Here is a 22,458-nt window from a genome sequence, read left to right as displayed (position 1 = left end):
TACATGCCTTTTTCAAAAGGTGGGATCCAAATTGATTTATTTAAAATTCTCTGTATTATAGAACATTTAAATTCATCCAAACATTTTTTAATTGTGGCCATCTATTAAACATATCAATACACATTTACTTAATTATCCCTTTATTAGCTGCAAACCTTATTGATGGCAGCCAACCACTGTGTGTCAGTATACTCTTATATTTTTCTACTGTTTGCTGGGCCTCCAGTTTGGGTTGAAGTGACTGTGGAGGGTTTCCCAACACTGGTAGTAGCTCTTGTCCAGCCTCTGGCATGTCTCCAGACCCCACTTAGTCACCGCCATGCTGAAGGAGGACTCAAACATGAAGGCCTGGTAGGAGGAGGGAGAAATATACGTGATCGCCATACATGTGAGAAAACGTCACACATACAAAACAAATACGTTGAAAATGGTCCCACCATATACTGGCACTGAGCTCTAACAAAGTGTGTGTGTGTTACCATGGTCCCCTCAGCCACCCTCTCTGGTTTGAGAGCAGCCGTGCTGCTCTTCTCGAAACAGTCTCCATCTGGCCCGTGTGGGGTCATCATGCTGTGGAGACTGCCCCCTCCTGGTTGGAAGCCCTCCTCCTTGGCCTCATAGTGACCCTTGATCAGCCCCATGAACTCACTCATGCAGTTACCTGAAACGTGAGGCAGGGGGAGCTCTGACATCACTGTGAAAGTATCTCAAACGGTCACTAGATGGCCATGTTAGTCGGAATGGTATAGAAGGACTTGTCTGAGCCTGTTGAGCCAGTACTGCGACTAAATCTTAGTATATGGAACAGAAGAGGAGTGTGACTCGTCTTACGGTGGTAGTAGGGGGGACGAAAGGTGCGATCAGCCACACCCCAGCGCGGAGGGAAGATGACAAAGTCGGCGATGGCTACTCCCGGGCGATTGGACTTGGCTGTAAGCACGGTGAAGATGGAAGGATCCTGATGTGTGCAGACAGAAGGGAAGGGTGAGTGTGTGTGTGAAGCGACAACCCACAGTGTGTGACACACGTGTGTGATCACGAAAACTCACCGCATGATCGAAGGCCACACAGTTAATGACCATGAAGTTGTCCAGGTTATATTTGTACGGTGTGTAGTTACCATGCCAGGCCACCACGTTAAAGGGAGAGAAATCCTAAAAGCACACAAATACAAATCACATAAGGAAGGCTGCTCTCAGATAAAATGGTTTAAATTTGGCATCTGTGAGAGAGAATGAGGGAGGGAATAAAAACGAACAATGAAAAAAAAAAAAATTTTGTAATCTTAAAATTTCAGACACTGCACTTTGTGACACGAAGAAAAACTCAAGAGGATGATAAGGGTTGATTGTGAAACACAACGCGTCTCCTATCTTTTTCTCAGTTTTTTATTTACCCTGTTCTTTGAAATACTCCATTCCAGGTATTTTACTGTAATTGGCTTCACAATCAAACTTTCCCAAACTTTCAGCTTTCTGTGCTGTGACTTAGGGAGAGATGGGAGGGAGGGACAGTTACAGTGTAGAGATATTTCTTTATCTTGATTGTTAAAACCACAGCAATTTTATATAGCTCTTCTGTTCTGATAATGTCACTGTGAAAGAGACATTCAATGGCAGCTCTAAAATCAATATAATTCATTACAGCTCTTGTTGCCTTCAGCATTGACCTCTGTCTTCCATCACAGACAAAAACACACACACACTGACACACACTAGTGACAAGTACACACTAGTATATATGAAAGCGCTCACCTCTCGCTCTCTCACAGACACACACACAGACATAATGTCACACTGCATTGTGGGAGCTTGGGGTCCCCAAGGCAGGTAATCTTTTGGACATTATATTTCTTATGATAACTCCAACAGACTTGATTAAAACTGTATGAGAGAGAAAAACAGTCACACACACACACACATTGTCTCTCTCTCACACACACAACACAAAACACAAACATGTTGGCCCAGTCAAGCAAATAATAAGTTAATTTGAGCAATTTAGTTTCCCTGCAGGGGGAACAAACAGCAGGACAAGATGACGGCAGGCCCTTTCCCCAGATGAAGTCTGCTTACCCCAGCCCCCGCCCCTCCCACCTTCCATTTACCCCTGCCCCCCACCTTCTTGTCTCTCTAGACGGGGTATCTCACAGGACGGGGTGTCAGGTGCAAGCCCCAACACCCAGCTCTTACCCAGATGAAAGATGGAGGGATGATGAATGGAAGGAGAAAAGACAGGAAAGGGGAATTACGGAGGAGGGGTGGGGGTTGTGTCAGACCGTAGCCTATGCTTTTCCGGTAATGAGTAATGTCACTGTGCACGAATGTGGACACTGTTTCCACGGTTACCCCCGTCACCCCACCCTTCCATTTTTGTCTCGGTGGGAAAAAAAACTCCTGACAGACATAACGAGTCGATCCAATTACCCGCCTGACAGGACGTTTCAGGGGGGGAAATCATTCCAGAGTGAAATATGCTGAAATTAACGCTTAACTCAAGAAACGTTTTTCTTCCTATGAACAGATAGGCAGGTATCTGGCTGTAACTCCGGGATGTGTTAACTAATTATGAGTGATTAAGGCTGGTAAGGGAGCTGAGATGGAAGCCTGCTGATCCAAGAACAGTTAGACATTTTATAATAAATCATCGGGGATGGCAGTCGAATAGAATAATCCAGCTAGTAAGTAGCAGGCCTTGTATGGTCTGTCATGTTATTCTGAAACGTAGGTCCTGGTGACTAGCTAATGCTTCGGAACAATGCAAACACAGGGCATTAGTGGACCCATGCAGTGTATGAACTTCTAGCTAGTGACAGGCAACATTTTAAGTTTGTGTAAAAAGTGCCTTACTGTATCATTCAAAGCCACATGAGTAGTAGTTTGCGTGTGCCACAGTAGCAGGCACACACAGACACACACACAAGCCTACCCACCTGTTGGCTGGAGAACAGCTTGCCCTGGTACTTGTTGATGACTGTGTAACCTGTGGCCACTGTGCGGTCCTCATACCATGCAACAGGGACCAGGAAGTCCCTGGGATTGGCCAGCCCGTTGGCTCCTACAAACATCATTGGTAAGGGGTGATAGAAATGATGGAATATAAGCGAATAAGAGCAGATGGTGTCAGAAGAGGGGTGTAAAGTATGTTAGAAGACAGATCAAGTTAGAGGAAGGGAGGGAAGGGGGTGATGCACACACCTATAGGTCCCAGATCTGGGAGCTCATAGTGGGTCCCATACACCTCGAGCACATAGCCTCGGGTCTCCCCAAACACATCCACACTGAAGCGCATCCCTTGCTGGAACACAGAGGGAGATGGGAGTGAGGATGAGAAGGACAGGTACATGACGATATGGAAAAGCAGAGGGTGGAGGAACGGTTAGAAGCTCACCTGAACAACACAGATCTCGTTGGGCTCAACCATCATCTTCCCAAACTCTGTGGTGACGAGGATCTCTCCTTGCTGGGGCACTGAGATACATTAGAAAACAGAGGTCAAGAATGAGGGAGAGAGATAAGAGAAAGAGTACCAACCAAATAAATATTTCAGTTTTAACTACAGATCAAAAACATTCTAAAGGGAATTTGACTCACCAATGAGAAAGTCTCCATCAGAGTTGTTGAAACATCTAAAACATAGAGACGAAACTGAGAAGGTCAAATTGTAGACAGCCCTTTCTATTTACAATTATGGTGACTGTGGATATCTTATAATTGAAGAATGTAAGTTATGGTGTCAATGATAGTGTCCCACATAGGCACACCTGTCCGTCATGGAGGTGTTGCAGGTGAACATGTGGATGGCGATCCCGTTACGAGACTTGGCATCTCCAGCACCACACACTGTGTGTAGACCCTGCCACACACACACACGGACCAATCAGCATGAAGGGCAAGCAAATGCCTTGCTAAAGGGTCCATTTCCATTACAGAAAAAAACAAACAGCAGTCAAATATATATATAATAAAAAATTCAACTTTACCATCACAAAGTCCACTTTCTTCTCTGAGAATTTTGGTATGGTGAATGGAAGCCACCTCATCTATGGAAGACATTTAGGAATATTACTATCTCTTTCTCTGTCTCTCTTCTGACTCTGTGTAACTCTTTCTACCTGGTTAGGATCAGGTTCCACTTCGTTCCAGTTCTCCGTCAGGTCTCCACAGTCCATTGCAGCATACGGCTTGTGTCGGACGGACGGCAAAATACGATACAGCCAGCTGGAGAACAGTAACAACAGATAAGAATGAGTGTTTGTGAGTGCACATTAGTCAACCTTACATTAGATGCTTTTTTATTGAAACATTGGGCAGATGCTACAACAGAGAAGGATTGAGAAGTCACAGTGTAAGAACAGATACCTCCTTTTATTGGCTGGCCGTGGGCAGGTGAAGGCGGAGCCAGAGAGCTGCTCAGCATATAGACCATATGGACATACCTGAGGGTTGTTCTGCAGGGGCACAAGACAGGTAGTTGAAGACATCTATGTGGTATGTGTAAATATTGAATGTGGTGTTAAACTGTTGTGATATTAAAGCCTTTATGTGGCATTTAGAGCACTGGTTTGTGTCACCTGTCCTTCAGGTAGGGATCCTGGACAGCGAGAGTCCTCAGAGGAAAACTCGTTCCCAAACCCACTCATGTACTGGAGGTCACACAATATAAATGAGAAAACAGCTGGTCAAATTTGGAATATCTTGCATTCATATGCCTCCCAACATTTGTATGTTTTGGGTTATTCCCATCCCCAGTATTTTTTTACAGCTTGGATTTCTTTGCAGATTTGTCCGGACTAGATCACCTACGAGGTGGTTCTGATGCCATGGAACAACCCCCTTTATTCCTCGGTTCATGAAAAAGTAAAGGCATTTTGCTGAGTCATTGTGGGTTTGCAGAAGCGCACGAGTATGTTTTCCATTTGTGCGCTAACCACCTACAAAACCGTAAAGTTATATAAGGGACGAATATATACAGTCTGCTTTCATGGAACATAATTAATGTCATTACACATAACATGTTATTTATCAACTTACTGACCGTCATAACTTTGGTTTAAGCTAAACTGCCAGGAGCTATCGGATCACATCTGGGCAGCTGCTAAATCAAGCGCTCTGATTGGTTTGGAGGGAACGCCCCTTGAAGTATGCCGCTCTAGCACACATTGCAGATGTGACTTTAGTATCCTCAAAGATCAATACATTTGACTTGTGTGCCGGAGTATATATCAATTGTGAATAATGGAGTTAAAATGCGAAGAAGCATATTCGTTCAGTAGCCTATGCTTTAAGAGCATGAGCTGTTTTTGCATGTTTTTGCATGTTTTTGCACCTAAATTCAAATAAATACATGTCATTTCATGAAAGCTACATGTGTATATCACTGTAATAGAGAATATGACCGCTTACCTTCAATCCTGCCATAGCGTTATTTATTGGAAACGCTTCAACTGAAAGAATGTCAATTCCAAACGCGCAGGTTAAAACTTTACTAACTGTTGTTGGACTTTCTGACTTCCTCAACCTACATATAGCCTACCGCACAACTCCTTCGTCCCGTGATGGAGTGAGTGGGGAAGATGAGAAAAAGGGGGCTGGATATATAGCCTACACTGTTTCTCAATATGGTTTTAATTAAGACCAGACCCGCTCCGTCACGTAAGCAGCAGGGTTGTCCTGCTCCGAATGGGTAAGGGGTACTGGGGAAGGGAGAGGGGGCAGGGGCGGGGGGTAGCGGGGGGTGGTGAACCTTCAGGGACAAAAAGGTGTGAGAAGATCATACAGACAATGAAGGCAAAGTCCCTGAAGTCCCAAAGACTCTGGGTCAATCTCTTCTCAGTTCAGATTCGAATGGAGCAGGTGTGATGTGGAGCTATGAATGGTATGGGCTTTGTAACGAGGTGGACAATTCAGGGTATCATTTGATCAGTTTAAAAGAAAATCGTAGAAGTCCCATATGAACAACAGGCCTTCAAAACACCTATTTAGACTAAATGTATTCAGTCCATTTTTTTTTAAAAGATGGCCAAACTGGGTACCTAATGTCTCCAACAATATCAAAAAGAATCAATTTCCCTTTCTCATTCTTCTCTAGATTTCCCTCTTGTCTATTTCTTTTCTTTTTGGGAGGTGTCGGGGTAGGGTAAATGATGGCAATTCTCATAGCGAGGCGCAAATAAACTCGGCACGGCAGAAGTAACTGTTCTCCGGCGAAGCGTGTAGCCAAGCCCCGGGCTCCCTGCTGCTAAGCAGTTAAGGTGCTGTGCCAAAGACGGGAAAACCCGATGGCGGAAAATATCACGACCCAGTCTACGGAAATTGATCTGCTCCTTGGATGGAGGAAGAAAATGAGTGATTTTAATTTCGCCTCCGATTTTGATGATAGAATTCTAGAGTATTTGTGTCCTCTCCTGGAAGGCCCCGTGTGTTATAAGAGCGGCCAAAATGCTTTAAGATGAGAAAAGGGAGCCTATATGGCATACTGATGGTTATATCTATGCATGACTGAGAGAGGTAGAAATCGTTTGTCATTAGATGCCTGCTGGACTCAACGACTTGATAGTAAATAGCTTCCCTTCCCACCTAGTTCACAATTCATTATTATACATAACACACAGAAGGAAACGCAGGCATGGACCATATCCACATCTATCTATTCAAACTGCAAATCGTCCCTGTTTTTCCCCGGGAAACCTTTGACCTGGTAAATATGGCAGTGATGACGTCAGAGATGGCAAGGGACATGGAAATGGGAAAGGAAATAAAGAGACAGACCACCAAAACTGGTCAAAGATATCGTTGACTTTGTGGTCAGTCAATTTGTGCATTTGTCATTGCTTACTGTATACATAACTGATTACGCTTATGTATTATAATATAACTGGTGATTTGGATGGATTATAATATGCTATGGAAGAAAGACAACACACAAACTCAGAGGCACACATAGATACACACTCACACTCATTGCTCCACTTAACTCTGATTAGATTTGCAAGGACATCTCGTATACCCTCTCTCCGGTTTTTAAATGAAGTGCAACCCTCTGTCTCTCTCTCCCACACACTGACACACACACACACTCACATACATCCTCTGTCTCTTTCTCGGCGTGAGTTGAGTCTCTCCTGAGCTATATCCCACTAATGTTATGCAAATGGTTTAATATGAAGATAAAGACTGTTGCAGCGCGTCGCCCTCGCCAGGTTCATGCCCTCCAGTTTCCACAACGATAGTTCTAACAAGGAGGGCATTATTTGGGAGTCATTAAATGATGCCCTTGCTGACATGCACCCCCTCACCAGGCCCCCCTCCCTGGCCCGCATTGGCCATTAAAGCTCCTCACACCTACACTAATACACACTACAGCCAGCTTTTAGCACTGGCTCCCAGTTTCTTACACATCACAGTGTCACAGAATAGAAAATTACACTCTCTCCTCCCACAGAGAAAATTGCTTTGGAATTGCTTGGTTATAAAGATGTGCTTTGGGGACGGGGGGGGGGGGGGTGGACGGGGGGGGGGTAAGCATACAAAAAAAACAGACACACACAAACAAAATTACTTAAAGCGCTCAACGGACAATCCTTATACCTGGAGTTAATCAGAGGATTTACCAATTATTAAAGTCAGAGGAGATTTAGAGTGTGTGTGTGTGTGTGCGTGTCTGTGTTTGCATGCTCATGCGTGCGTGTGAAACCAACTCATCAGGGATAACAGAAAGATGAAACGATGGAGCAGAAACTGGAGGAGCGCGAGGAGAGGATGTCAAGAGGAGGATTTGACAGAAAGTATAAAGGAGAAGAGGAGAGAGGAATGTGTCAGAGGGGTGAAAGAGAAGAAAAAAAGATGCAGGAAAGGCATGCGGGAAGGAGAGGAGGAGGATACACGTAGGAAGATGAAAAACAAACAAACAAGAATAATAAGTTGTGATGAACTGCTACACCATGATCTCATCACGCACCTCGTCTGTTCTAACCCACTCCTCCATGACACTGGGCCCTGCATTCAACAAAAAGGAACCAGCTACTCCAGCTATGGGCTGATAGGAGTGGGTCCAGAAAATGGACTCAATCTAGGTGTGTGTGTGTGTATGTGTATGTGTGTCCATGTATGTTATATGAGAGTGAGTACAGCTATGACTTCCTCTCAGCAGGGGTGGGTGTGGGCCTGGAGATGGTATGGAATAAATCCAATATAGATTGCAGGGCTGCGCTGCCCCCCACTGGGGACCCTCAGACCTGCATCTCAGGATCTAAGTACTTTTCTCTCGTCAAATTGCCCCAAAAGGGCCTTGGGAACAGCCAAGCCACCACCCCCACACTGGGACTGCCGAAGACCTAATGATGGTGCTGGGGATACACACGCACACAGATACATATACTCACACACTAGTAGCCACACACGCACAGACACACACATTCACGTAAACACACTGTCCACACACTGCCTCTTCAGTCCGGACCAATTTAGACTCCCGTTCCCCTCAACGCTCTCACTTCACAGCTACTCATCCCACCTCACTCCTTAACTGCAGTCCCACCTGATAGAATACCAAGACCATGCACCATCTTAGTCTTCTCTCTCATGCACACAAAGTCCTAACACACTCTTATCACACCCTATACTCACCATCTATGGAGAAAACAAAACAGATACGATAACTTTGGAGCACTGGATGGATAAGGCCTATGGAGAGAGAGAGAGAGAGAGAGAGAGAGAGAGAGAGAGAGAGAGAGAGAGAGAGAGAGAGAGAGAGAGAGAGAGAGAGGGGGGGGGGGGGGGGGGGCAAAAGGGAGAGGAGGAATACCACCACCCACCCTTTTTTGGCTCAACAGACCCCAGGAGCTTCAGAGACATTACAGTGCCACCAAACACCTGCCGGACTCCATTTTGTCTCTGGCCAGGGAGCTGATTCTATTTGAGATGAAGTGTCTGATGTCACTGTGCAAGACACTGTGATCAGGGTCCCAAGCTGGTGCGAGTCAACTACCTTTAAGTAAGACATGGATACTCCAAATGCATCTTTACCAACTCACTGGATTGAATATGTAGCGCTTGAATGTATTAAGTACTTAAAAACATAGGCCATGAGAGAGCTTCACATACATATTTATTGATCCAAGTCCTTTCTTAGCATACTACCAAAGGAATTTTGGGATATCATTTTCATGGCACTCTTAACCACCAGATGGTCATGAACACAAATCAAAACAATGCAACATCCATTAGATCTACTCATTATCCAGTTTATTCACACAGCAGAGCCAGAGACAGTAAGTGAAAGGTTGCCAGTGAACCACCAGAGGAATCATACAAACAGGGCCACCCTTGCACCAAAACACTGCATATTTTCTAGTATTAAAGTTTGGGATCCTCAGTGGACCATTTTCTACAGGTTTTCATTGAGATGAGTTACCTGTTATATTCACCAGGGTATTGAGTAAAAAGCCTCACAGTAACTTCACTAACTCAATCACTTTGAGTGTCTTGATAACCACATAGCCTGTTTTGATCTCCCTGGAAGATTTTAACTGATTAGTATAAAAATGCATTTTTTATTACATTAGGACAAAGGGATTTACATAAAACGCAGACAAGGTCAGATAGCAACGAGGTCCTTAATTTAGCTTAATCAACTTTCATTTGCATCGCGCGCGTTATTGCCACTAACTGAATAAATGGACTTCTTCAGATTCAAGGGGGGCATGCCCGTTTTGATAAGCTTGCAAGATAATTGATTTGAATACATTACACTGATTATCTCATTACTAGGATGATTCTTACGGGATTTTCAACAGTGGCGCAGTTGAATTAAGTGAAGGCCCGCAATCAATAAAAGGGCAAATGTACCAGTAGACACACAGGCCTGAACAGTCTTTTGCGGTCAACCCGTGGTTACAGCTCACATTTTGTTGGTGACGATAGCAACGGCTCACGAGTGTTGCGAGCTCTTGATTCCTCTTGTGATCAAAGCAGTAATCAGTGGAGACAATGAGGCCGCGAAATTGCTGCTGCTGGCGTCCAAGACCTATCCACCTGCAGTGAATATAAGAGCGTGTTCCATGAATCGATAATAAATAAGTATCTGTCCACGCACTGCATCTGTGTAGCCTAATGGTGAAACGATGCGCAAAATTACGCGTGTGTATTCAGTGTGGCCATAGCCATCAACTGTTGATATATTCTGGCATAACCTTAAAAACAATTCGAGTCACATTCTGTGACGATCAATTTGTGCGACGATGAAGGAAAGTGAAGAGCTGTTGGGAAGTTTGCTTAGTTGTTAACGCTGATTTTGTAGGCAAAAAAAGTATGCATTTTTATGATTTCGTCCTCTTTATTTTCTTTCAACTTATAACCTGTGTACATGCAGCTTCGTGCTAAATGACTAAACAAACCCAAACATTAGAAGGTTATGTCTGACTATGCAGGATGGCGTTAAATAGCATCGTAGAAAACATTATTTGCAAGTGTAAAAGGTAGAGCTGCTGTCCATGCACCTACATGCAAGGCCTTGATGCAGCCCTTATCAGATAAGCTTATTTTTACTTAATCATTGAGTGGAATGAAGACTAATCTTGGGTTGAAACATTCAAGTCATCAATTATTTTCCTTACATAAGGGCAAATTATCGAGTCAGTTGAGCGAAATTAGAGCCCTTTGTTTTTTATCAGACCGTATTACCGTTGGAAATTACGGATGATGACTGCGTGCGCGATTGCCTTTGTTGTTCCGATCATCGCCTGTCGTTCTGAACTCGCGCTAACAAAGTCATTAAATTGACTCCCTCGCGCTCTCATTATGCGGGCTGTTAATAACCGCTAATTAACTTTGCTTACGCGGGCCTTAAAAGCCCCCTCCTCTCCTCTCTCTTTTTCCTGCTCGCCCTCTCAAGCAGAGCAGCATCCAATTATGTCACAGCGAAGGATGAAGACAAGTCACAGGCACCAAGGCCACGAGAGTGCCGGTGTTGCACTGATTTTCCGTTAACCGCTCAAACTGTCAGATTAAACCTCGCTCACAGGTGTCCAAATGTCACTCGTCTATCGTGAAGATTGAAATCAATCAATTATTCACTCAGCCAATTAGTCACACACATACGCGCGCGCACACAAGCACGCACACTAACACACACCTGCAGTTTTTCAGTGCGGTATAAACTGAAGCGCCGGTTCTTGTTCTAGAATATTGCTACTGTCGGCCACCTAGCACAGCCTAGACATCGTTGAGGTGTTGCAGATGTGGTTCGCTGACTTGTCCATACAGACTAAGAGCTGACGTTAGTGGCCAAATATAAATTAATGTTCTCAGTTGTCAGAGGCCGACAGTAAACACCGGTGTTAGACTATACCGATTAATTACTTGCTATGTGAATATGCTCTGAGGAAAAGCAGTTTATGCTTGAGTTTTAAGGCCGGTTTGGACACACTGATGGTCCATGGTGTCATCATTTGTTATCAGTGGTATTCAGTGGAAGGTGGGGTATAATCAATCCAGGAGATGGCGCCAGCTGAATGATTGAAAGGGGAAATGGTCGGATGAGTCCACCAACACGTGACCCACAAACTAACCCCCAAAAATAACCAGACAATTTGAGTTTCAAACCTGATCATGCTACTTACTCAATTCTATTACTCAGACTCATCTTGTTTTATCTTACTGTTCAGAGTAGGCCTATATATCTTTACAAGAGGCCACCTTGCCACGCGTGCTGCAGATGCTCCGCGGGCTCAGGAGACTGTCCAAGGCTATAGCTACACCTGCACAATAGCACGTGGCTACTGATCGACTCACTGGATTGGATTGTGTTGTCTCTGTAAGACCTAATCTTATTTAAGGGTGCAATTGAGTGCAACACATTGGCATGACCCATAGGTCATGGAAATAACCATGTAGGCTACACCTGCTTGGACACACAGAACAAAATGCCTGAACATACACTGAACGTAGACTATATGTGTTCACAGAAAATTATCAGGTTAGAATGTTTTGAAAATACAACAGGCATGTGGCAACGGGTGAAGATGACAGAAACGAGAAGAGAGCGAGCCACGGGCACTGCCTCTTTCCACCAACTCTTCACCCGCATGTGGCGCGCTAAATAGACCAAAAATTGAAAATGTGAAAATTGCGCTTATTTTGTCCCTCGCTAATGTATGCGCGTAATTAGTGCATTTAAACAAAGCACGGATGTCCTGCTGGCTGAAATGGCGGCTGACATCTCGTTTTCCCGGGTTAATAACAGTGCGTGGATAAATGAATCAAAGTGTGGCCCCCAAATTACATAGCCACTTTAAATACCCGTCTGTATTACGCACGTCTGTTTGTGACCACGCAGGGGTATTAAAAAAAAAACAATTTTATATTGTTATTATTCTCATTACAGTGTGGATCGGAGTGCAAAAGCGGGGTTCAGAACTTTCTGACACCCTAAACATGTGAATTAATTGTAAATAAGGACCATCAGTTAGGCCAAAGTCCCTCTCTTACATAAAAAAAAAGTCAAATTAGGTGCACTCGCGCACACAATAACGTGTTGTAGTGTGTACCAAGATGGCAGCATAATTTTAAAAAGGGAATACGTTTAATTCCGTGTTGACTATTGGGCAGAGAGTTAGGCAACCGTGCATAGGCCTAACCACTAAACTATCTTCTTTCACACAGGTCAGTGCACCTAGAATTCTAGCACGAGCTGATGTGAAACGAGTTATAAGACCATCATGTTTTAAAAGTTTTAAAATGTTCTGAACATATTTCTATTGTTATTTTTCATTTGTTGGAGCAGGTCTGCAGACTTACTGAGCATGGACATAAAGGGGCAGAAGAAAGAGTAAATTGCAGCTTGTTGAAGTTTTGGAATTGAATTCTGAAAATGATCCTTTTAACAGTGATGGGTTTGGAGGCGAGGGTAGGGTCACGCCATTCTCAGCAGGTTAAATAGACTTTCATTTAAAATTACATTCTAGATCCATCTCCCCCTCTTCAGCGCGAGCCTGGTGTCCCGGCTCAATGCGCGGCGTTTCATCATCAAGCACCTTCACTTTTTAAGTCAATCATACGCGCGCGACCATTTGATCGCCTCGACGTATCCGAGAGACGAGGCAATTAGTGTGAGTGTGTGTGTTGGGTTGTGTATGTGTGTGTGTGCGTGTCTGTGATAGTGAAGAAAGGATGAAGGAGGGAACCTTTTTTATTTTGTTTTTCTTAATTTAGACACTTTCAGTAACAAGTGTGGTATCAATTTAGACTCGCAGTGTTAACTTCCCAAATTGTCAGACTGCAGAAAGTTTTATCAAGAATCTTTAACGGTTTTGATCTGAAGGGCTTGTGGGCTATCTTGAACCATAGTGGGATTCCCCACTGCGACAAATGTTTCGACATAGCACTAAAAGCATTGGTTTAGGCTGCATCACACTGTTCATGTATTCTCAGTAGAATGGCACCATAGTTGTTACACAGTTATATTTTATGTAAAAAATGCAACCCTTATTAATGTTAACTGGACCTAATGTATGAGTGCAGTTTTTGTATTCATGGTTATATTGATCCAATTTATATTGAAGGAACACGTTAATCTCAGCAATGAGTGTTCTGAGTGATCCGCTACAGGCAAGGTTCCCAGCAAACCCCGGGCCAGACTTCTCTTCGAAATGTAGGCTAGTCCACGTAATACAAGGTTTAGGGTATATAATACAACTGTAGACTATATTCTTAAAGCCTGAATAGGCTGTTTAAGAAGTCGAAATGTTTAGATTTTGGTTAAAAAAATGTTTACACACTAGATGGATTTTGTGTTAGGCTAGTTGCTGTTGACATTTTTATAAATATGAGGTTACTCCTAATTTATGTAATCATCATAGTGGTTGTGGTTTTGTTATAGTAAATATCAAGGACGTTTTAATTTTGTGTTGCTTGTATTTCGTTTTAGGCCTACTTGCTTTAAATTCTGTAAAGAATATTTGCCTAGCAAATATGTAAATTAATCCCCCCAAAATGTGTTGGAGTTCGGCGAAGCGAGTTCAGTCCACGAGATCAGAGCTCCATTTCAAGCTTTTGTCCGTTTCTCTCAAATTATCTTTAAAGAAAAAATATATAAAGTCACTCTTTTCCTCCACACGAACCAATCAGGCGCGCGATAATACGTGTAGATGAGAGCGCGCAGAAAGCAGAGCCCGAGCCAGCAAACAGTGTCTGTCATTAACGACAGTTGAGGGAGAAGAGGAACGATCTCAGACCGAGAGAGGGAGAGAGAGACAGAGAGAGTGGGACAGTAAGTTAACACTTTGAACGCACGCTCTGTCGAATAAGACATCGCAACAGATCAAAATGAGTGGTCAGTTTGAGGAAGATTTCCACGATCGGGGCGAACGAAAGAGTAAATCGCCCACTCTACTTTCTTCGTATTGTATAGATAGTATACTGGGCCGTCGGAGTCCCTGTAAAGTAAGGCTGATAGGGGCGCAAAGTTTGACAGCCCTGCCAAGCAGAGGAGAAATCAACAAGCCGACAGAAGGTAAGCTATCCTCCGCAAAACGCCCAGACACGCTGTGATTTGTCAGTAGTCTAGCCTACTCTGTGGGTAATTGTCAGCAAAATAACAGTTCACGGTAATCTAATAAAACTGGCATGATGAACGACGAACCATAGCCTACTGTAAAGTTAGTTTAAGTTAATTTCAACTCTGGCATTAGGGTTTACAGGCTATTATTATTTAGGCTCACATTGCCTTGTTCAACAGACTAGACCTTTTGATGTGTCGAACATAGTCATAATTAAATAGTTTTTTGTAAATCTGCACATAAATATATTTTCAGTTGGAAATTGAAAAGTCTAGAAAACTGTTTTCTCGGGGCCTTCGTTAATGCCATTCAACCATACGCTTTTCACTGCTGTTTTATTTATTTCTCTGTACTCGCGCATTGCTCCAACATCTTTGCCCTTTGGCATCTCATAGGCTCGACTAAAGATCCCCTGTCTCTCGACACCGACATGCACCTGCCACCTAAGCTGCGACGGCTATACGGGCCTGGGGGAAAATACCTTCACGATCACGGGGAGAAGTTTGACAGGGAGCGGCTCCTGTTGGATCAAGCCTGTGATAGCCTCAAAATCAGCCAGGCGCCGCAGGTGAGCATCAGCCGCAGCAAATCCTACCGGGAGAATGCGTCCCTAAACCGGGGTGAGGGAGGCCAGAGCCCTGGAGAAGGGTCCGACGACGGCAGTCTGGGATTGGTGGAACTGGGCCCGTTGAAGTTCGAAGAGGATGCAGGAAAAGAGGATGAGGCGTGCGGGGACACATCAGGTCTCTCCCCCAAGGACGAAGAGAGGGAGAGCCACGCCGGGGATGGGGACGTGAGGGACGGGGAGGACAGCGTGTGTCTGTCCGCAGGCAGCGACTCGGAGGAAGGGATGCTGAAACGTAAGCAGAGAAGATACAGGACTACATTTACAAGTTACCAGCTTGAAGAACTAGAAAGAGCTTTCCAGAAGACGCACTATCCTGATGTGTTCACCAGGTAAGGAACAAATTATTTTAGGAAAGGTGCGCATAAATATATAGCCTACTAAAAATGAATTGTTTTTGTCTATTGGAATACGAGGAAGAGTTGACATGCATATCATATTAGCTTTTAGTATCCTAGTAACCTAGTAAGCTACCAAAACTGATTTAGCCTAATTAAAACTCAGCAAAAACATGTTGGCTATTGGTACGCCGCCGCCTTTTTATTTATTGTTTATAGTTATTGACATGAATTGTATTATTGTAGTTATTAGGCCTATTATTATTATTATTATGCTTATATTGTTTTTAGTATTTGACCTAATAACGCATCTCAAACAAAGCATGGAATTTGCTTGAATGAATAGCCTAGGCCTAGCCTATTAAACAATCAACCACCTGTGCACATCTGCAATAATCAGGCCAATAAGAATTGCATATTGGCCTGAGGTTATAGGGTATTTAATAACATGAATGACTATACTCTCTATAAATAGAGATTTGTGTTTGAGGCAATGCAATCCGGCGTAAGCCCACACAATAAGGTAATATGGTAGCACTTAAAGGATTGTGTTATGAATGTAGGCTAGGCTACCTTAGCATATTGTTCTGCGTGATATTGATATCACTGCCACAGGCCTAAAGATTAGATGATAGGTCCCACGTCTTATGTTGAATGCATTCAACCAAAATGTAGGCCTGCTTTTACGTTTATAGGGCTTTCCAAGCTCAAGGGTATAAGACGCGCGCTCAAACACACCCACACACACAGACACGTTGACGCATTATCAGCTATCATTTATCTGACAAGAATGATGCCTAAATGGCTTAATATCTGTACTTAAATTTTAATTAAAAAAATTGTAACAATATAGCCAATTATTTGGTTGTATGCTGAGCCATGCAATGATGTCTGCTATTTCAAGAAAATGCAGTAAATTTAGCGAGTATAGAACTTCCAATTACAATAGGCACCTTATTAATTGCCTTCTATCAAATGGCATTTGATACATTATGATTATAGCCTGTGATATTATATTATTTAATTAAATAGGATAAAATTCAGGTAAGAAATAGGGTTCCGAGTTTCTGATCAAGGATATAGCTGTAAGATAATACAGCATTGACAGACACATTGGTCGGATGTGTGCCTGCATATGTCTGCAGGCACAGAATGTTCAACTTCAAACTAGGTTAGGCCTCACCTCCAACGGGACGGATTACATGATAGGCTACTTCACCTGTTGGCTTCTTGGATTTCTTTTTTAGAGTTTATTAAAACAAATCTAATAATAATAAAGACAAATAAAAAATAAAAAAACATTTGTATGGCGAATTGTAATTTGTTTGGGTCTGCATGGGCCTAAAATTTCAGTAAAATGTTGACACTATTTGTGTAAGTCGCCCATTGTTTTGAACAAGTCAATAATGGCTATATAGCCTATATAGCCTATACAAGAGACAATAATTTATGATCAGTAGCCTGTTATGATTACTCTCCAACCTCTGAGAAAATAGCCTAATCAAACGCGGACCTCGGTTTTCCGTCTTGAAAGAAAAAAACTAATGGTTGTCTATTGTTGACGTTAAGAAGACAAAAAACAAAACATCGAAAAGCATAGTGACTAAAATTGACCCGTAACCCTTTTTGCATTTTCAGAGAGGAACTTGCAATGCGTCTGGATCTCACTGAGGCACGCGTTCAAGTAAGTAACCTCTATTTACGTATTGCTAAATGTTGACCTATATATTTTTCGTTTTGTTGCACACTTTCCCAGATGGAAGCGGATTATTGCCGCATATCATTGCAGTTTCAAGGATGATTGATTGTTCTCTTTAGTAAGCCTAGGAATTTCTGCACATACACCTATTTCTGACTATGGCATCTCCAAGCGAATTATTTGTGTGGACCTACAAAACAAATAGGGCCTATACTTCATTTTCAACCATATAGGCCTACTTTTTTATTAATTGTTATACACAAATTAAAATTAAACAGAAGCTAGATCGTCTTGCAATTTACAGCCTATAGTTCCTTCATTAAACCAATTTTACAGGTACCGGTTGTTTGTGAGGGCTTTGCCTAATGCAAGCCAATTGCACAGTATGAATTGAGGCAGCTAGAGAGGGCTATTTGAGACAATGATGTATTACTCTAAAATGTGTTAAATGGCCCCAATTGCTGCGCAGGGAAGGACCTTCCTGTTATTGAAAGTTATTACATGCGATTGGGGACATTTTAGTGGCAATTAAGCGAACGCAGACAATTCATAAAAGCTCACTTAGTGCAAGAGCAAACACTGGCTATTTCTGGAATATGCTGGTGTTTGAATTCCCATCACTGGGCAAAGTGGGGAGAGAGAAAAAAATTGAGAGGGAGAGAGAGAGAGAGAGAGAGAGAGAGAGAGAGAGAGAGAGAGAGAGAGAGAGGGAGGGGGAGAGAGAGAGAGAGAGAGGGAGAGAGGAAGACAGTGAGAATGAAAGAGAGTGACGGGGAGTGGATAGATATAGGGTGGCGGGATAATGCTATTTGATTTCCCATTATGTGATTGCAATAGACCTGCATTGATCCGATGCTTTGCACTTGGAGCGAATGAGGGACCATTAAAAGTGTTTGCGTCGCCCCCTCCCTTCCCCTCCGCTGAGAGCGTGTCGTGCATGTCGAAGCCCCGGGCTCATAACCAAAGAGACCGTTCAAACACGGTGGAAGCTCCGGGGTTATGGCCGATGTAAAACAACAGATGTCTCTTTTGGGACCGTAGGTGAACAAATCACTTAAGGGGCGCCATCAGGAGGTGATAAAAACTCATAAATTCCCGAGGGGCCATGTAATGCTAAACAGCTTTGGGAATGACTTGCGTGTGTGCCACTGTCGATCAAACACACCCATTCAATCACTTTCTTATGTTGACATTTTCCCATTGTCAGAGCCCGTATTTCAGCAGCGCAAACTGAGCACAGTGGATGCGTGGGAAAGTTAAATACACTTTAGTGTAGGCCTACTGGTTCTACATTTTAAAGAATTTAATTTAAAGCGCATTAATTGTTATTGGACTCAGTTCTGCGGTTATTTTCTCAATCTTTTGTTAACACGACTCTTAATTATCACGCCCCACCCTCGATCTTGGTCTGCTAGAACCGGATTTTAATTAGCAAACTTAGACTAACGGACCGTGAGTGCGCGGGGTTTAGTGCGATAGTAATTACTGTTGACTTTCCGCCTATTTGCCACCTTCTGAACCGTGGAGCGACGGGCTCTGAGATTTCTTTCATGCAGACATTGGCAGAATAGCATTTAGAGCCATCTGACAAGAGCCCTAGTGGAAATAACCAATACCTTAATGATGAATCACTGTCAGGTCCAAATGTTATCATATGATCGACCATTTTCAGGATTATAAAATATGAAGGGGTCAAATTGAAACTTTCATACTAGAAATTATTTATGCTAGTAATTTTTCCCTTTCACTCTCTCCAGTCATGTTCCTTCAAGTCTTCCCTCTCTCTGACCTCCAACCTTCCTTCTATTCCTCAGGTGTGGTTTCAGAACCGCCGGGCCAAGTGGAGGAAGCGAGAGAAGGCCGGGGTCCAGGCCCACCCCTCAGGTCTGCCCTTCCACAGTCCCCTGGCTGCAGCCCACCCTCTCAGCCACTACCTGGAGGGGGGCCCCTTCCCCCCCCACCCCCACCCTGCTTTGGAGTCTGCCTGGACTGCCGCCGCTGCTGCCGCCGCCTTCCCGGGGCTGGCTCCACCCCACAATGGTTCAGCCCCGCCCCTGGCCACACCCCTGGGCCTGGGCACTTTCCTGGGCACTGCGGCCATGTTCCGCCACCCGGCATTCATCGGACCCACCTTCGGCAGGTGAGCACCTAGGTACCTCTACCCTGACATTTATGATGCAACTTCCCCTATGTGTGTCTGTATAGGGGGGGGGGGGGGGGACATTTTGGATATGTTCTAATACACTCTGTGTGTGTGTATGCTAATGAGAATCATTGTGTTAGCTAGCTCCTCAGTCACACTGTCACTTTGCCTGTCAGTGTCACTAATTAGGCCCCAGTCTCATGCTGCAGCCCCCAAGCTGTGAGGGAAGGTCTGGAGCCAGAATCCACCCCCTCCTCCTTCACTGGAAACCCTGGGCATCCCCCTATTTATGATATTCATCTGCTCTGATAACGCTTGGATTGAAATAGCATAGATACAGAATTTTAATCTCTGTCACCATATGTTTGAGACACTTGTAACAGGAATGATATGTTTGAATCCTCCCAGTGTATTTTGTCAATCGTATTTTATATATTTCATGTCTTTATAATTCTCCCTTCTTTTTGGTTTTCTTTTTTCGTCAGGCTGTTCTCCAGTATGGGTCCACTGACCAGCGCTTCCACCGCCGCCGCACTCCTCCGTCAGCCAGCACCGCCAGTGGAGAGCCCCTCCCACCCCGCCCCGGTGCTGTCTGACCCTTCCTCCTCCTCCCCCTCTTCCTCGGCCGCAGCAGACCGCAGGGCATCCAGCATCGCTGCTCTGCGCCTCAAGGCTAAGGAACACTCAGCTCAGCTCACTCAGCTCAACATCCTGCCAACTGGAGCTCCAGGCAAGGAGGTGTGCTGAGGCGCGCTCTTACCCGAGCAGGGGCCCTCTCTCCTGGGTTTACAGTCCAATCCCTGCCCCCTCATACCTCTGGAGCAGTTCGCTCACACTGACATCCCTCACCTTCCATACCTCAAAAGCGCCCCCCCCCAACAAAAAGCATGACCAAATTCAAAGAATACTGGCTAACTGGAGCGCTGTGTGGGTGCACACATACCACTACCAATTATAATACACTAACCACACCACTAAACACAGCGCTACTTCCTGGTTCACTAGGTTCACATCCTGCTTGTGTTCATCCTGCTGTGCGATGCCGCATCCACAGACTAACTCGGATCAACCACACCTGCTGCTCCCGCTAGGTGGATACTGGTACTTGAAAACTAAGGCCAGAACCACACACACACGCACAAGAGGATGGACGGAAGATCATGAGAGGAACAAGAACTGGAAGGAAATGGATTCTGTTGAACCTGGAAAACATCATGCAGTGCTCAGAACCTTGCCCCTTGATCCATGCTGATCATGCTGGAATGATAGTACGGATCATGAACCCACTCGTCAAAAGGTCGCCATGCCAAAGGAAATAGTCAATAGACCTTCCATAGACTTCTCTGCAGCCTTGGCCAATATAACCAGCATCTAGTTTGTTCTCTGTTGGCACTAGACACGTGAGCAAGAGCCTCCATTTGAAATGCAGTTTTCAGTAGTGATTTCAATAAAGGGATCATGAGCCAAACAAATACCACTCAATGTCATATTGGCCAACAGAGTTCATTTGATTCCAGGACAAACAAAGTGAAGTTAGGTTGTACCAGACATCCATGGCTGCACTGTGGGAGAGGATACTGTTAATACTATTGTACATTTTTGGAAAAAGGCAAAAAATGATAATTTTCAGAACAGAGTCCTGTATATTTCAAGGAGACTCTGTTTTGAGCAGTTGCACTTGGTGTAGTGTCGTATGAATGTTGCCCTGTGTAGAATTTCACCTGTGTTAATGAAATATTAGTATTTTAGATCATTATTTATGTCAAACCTGTGTCCCAAGGGATTGAGTGAAGGACAGGAGTTATTTGTGATTGTACATTTCTGGTTTAGTATTGAAGAGGAGAACATATTTGAATAAATGACGCTGATAAAAGGAATTATCTTTTATTATTTCCAACCATCATAGAATTGAAATAGGTCTGAACCAGAAATCAAACCTGTGAAATAGAACTATAGAAATATTAATAAAATTGTTATAAAAGAACTGATGTTTTCTGTCTTCAATAATATAAGTATACATTGAAAATGTTCGCATTACATGGATAGTAATCTTTCAAATTAAATAGATTTAAATGATTTTATTCAAATTCAATTTGATATTCAACTATTTTAATGTATAGGATTATTTAGCATCTACTGGGCTAAGTCCTGTAACATTTAGATGAGAAAAATGCATTCCTTTGCATTTCAATTAACAATTGTCCTTTGGAAATGCCAGATTTCATTGCGTCTAAAATGCAGGACAATGAAAGAAAAAAGTTGAGAGGCAAACCGCTCAAAAATTCAAAGGTATTTAGCAATCGGCTCGATGGCCATCTTGAATAAATGAAAGAGAAAATGAATTAGGAGGCTAATGGCAAATAATTCAGTGCCGCTGCGTGCGTCTGGTCTCTTCAGTTCAGTTGACAAAATAAAGACCCATATATTCATGAGGTAATCCCTACATGTGAACGCGCTACAAAGGCGAGGGTTTTCAATTAGAGCGTCCACTTTATCCGCGCTCCTTCACGAAACTCGCTTTAACATCCTTTAAAGGCCCTAAATTGGTCTTAACATCTGTAATTCCATGTCGATGGAAGCGGGTTCCTTTGTCATTAATGAAGTAACAAACCACTTTATCAAAGTCTTTCTCTGGAGTCCCCCATAGTCTCCCCATCTTCCACCTCCCTCGGTTAATTCCCAAATCCCCTCCTCTGAATCTCACGCGCGAAGCAGCCCTATTACAGCAATCAATGCGCGCCTTTCAGTGAAGTCATTCTCGCTCGTTTGACCCGTTCATGGTACCGCACCAAATCGCATGAAATTACCCCGTGGATTAATTTAGCAGGGCATACTCATTTATTGGTTGCTTCGGTGAAAAACCTTTCAGTAGTCTTGTTTTATCAGCTTTCCTCCTAATCTCCGTATTCATTCTAAAGCTGCTAACAAGCATTACATTTCAACAGAAATCTTCTAGGCCTATGGGATGGATGGAAGTGCAGTTGGATAAGGTGTGACTCTGTGTGTGTGTGTGTGTGTGTGTGTGGGGCGGGGGGGCTTTATATATAAATTTTGGATACGTTTTGTTCTATTAAGCCTGCGTACACGCCTCTTTTC

At 43.7% G+C, this 22,458-nt stretch overlaps 2 protein-coding genes across 3 annotated transcripts; one reads left to right on the top strand and one right to left on the bottom strand.

Annotated features, from left to right (window-relative positions):
- Window positions 1–18: 18 nt before the first annotated feature.
- Window positions 19–5,628, bottom strand: hgd (homogentisate 1,2-dioxygenase). Its single transcript, XM_062479787.1, has 14 exons — window positions 5,406–5,628; window positions 4,574–4,645; window positions 4,362–4,450; window positions 4,115–4,220; window positions 3,983–4,042; window positions 3,764–3,855; window positions 3,594–3,628; window positions 3,391–3,470; window positions 3,198–3,297; window positions 2,933–3,057; window positions 1,050–1,154; window positions 832–958; window positions 480–661; window positions 19–348 (listed from the first exon to the last, which is right to left on the bottom strand). Exons 1-14 carry the CDS (start codon window positions 5,418–5,420, stop codon window positions 205–207), a joined length of 1,332 nt encoding a protein of 443 aa, XP_062335771.1. The 5' UTR covers window positions 5,421–5,628; the 3' UTR covers window positions 19–204.
- Window positions 5,629–14,142: 8,514 nt separating this feature from the next.
- On the top strand, window positions 14,143–21,332 carry arxa (aristaless related homeobox a). Of its 2 annotated transcripts, none has more exons than XM_062480195.1 (5): window positions 14,143–14,511; window positions 14,953–15,514; window positions 17,159–17,204; window positions 19,034–19,359; window positions 19,848–21,332. In XM_062480195.1, exons 1-5 carry the CDS (start codon window positions 14,325–14,327, stop codon window positions 20,107–20,109), a joined length of 1,383 nt encoding a protein of 460 aa, XP_062336179.1. In that variant the 5' UTR covers window positions 14,143–14,324; the 3' UTR covers window positions 20,110–21,332. The 2 variants fall into 2 exon arrangements, with proteins under 2 accessions (XP_062336179.1, XP_062336180.1); XM_062480196.1 differs by having other exon boundaries at window positions 19,034–19,371; window positions 19,848–19,976.
- Window positions 21,333–22,458: the final 1,126 nt, after the last annotated feature.

This window comes from Osmerus eperlanus, chromosome 15 (assembly GCF_963692335.1).
Source record: "Osmerus eperlanus chromosome 15, fOsmEpe2.1, whole genome shotgun sequence".
Taxonomy (NCBI): Eukaryota; Metazoa; Chordata; class Actinopteri; order Osmeriformes; family Osmeridae; genus Osmerus; species Osmerus eperlanus.
Note: the sequence above shows the minus strand (reverse complement) of the source record. Positions and strands in the feature narration are given on the sequence as shown.

What these genes read in the sequence shown, in the direction of transcription:
- hgd (XM_062479787.1), bottom strand. An exon ending in ACGAGATCTGTGTTGTTCAG is followed by an intron (nt 3,298 to 3,390) that starts GTGAGCTTCTAA and finishes TCTGTGTTCCAG; the next exon opens with CAAGGGATGCGCTTCAGTGT. An exon ending in GGGTGGCTGAGGGGACCATG is followed by an intron (nt 349 to 479) that starts GTAACACACACA and finishes TCCTCCTACCAG; the next exon opens with GCCTTCATGTTTGAGTCCTC.
- arxa (XM_062480195.1), top strand. Translation starts at nt 14,325, where the DNA reads ATGAGTGGTCAGTTTGAGGAAGATTTCCACGATCGGGGCGAACGAAAG. An exon ending in AATCAACAAGCCGACAGAAG is followed by an intron (nt 14,512 to 14,952) that starts GTAAGCTATCCT and finishes GGCATCTCATAG; the next exon opens with GCTCGACTAAAGATCCCCTG. An exon ending in TCACTGAGGCACGCGTTCAA is followed by an intron (nt 17,205 to 19,033) that starts GTAAGTAACCTC and finishes TCTATTCCTCAG; the next exon opens with GTGTGGTTTCAGAACCGCCG.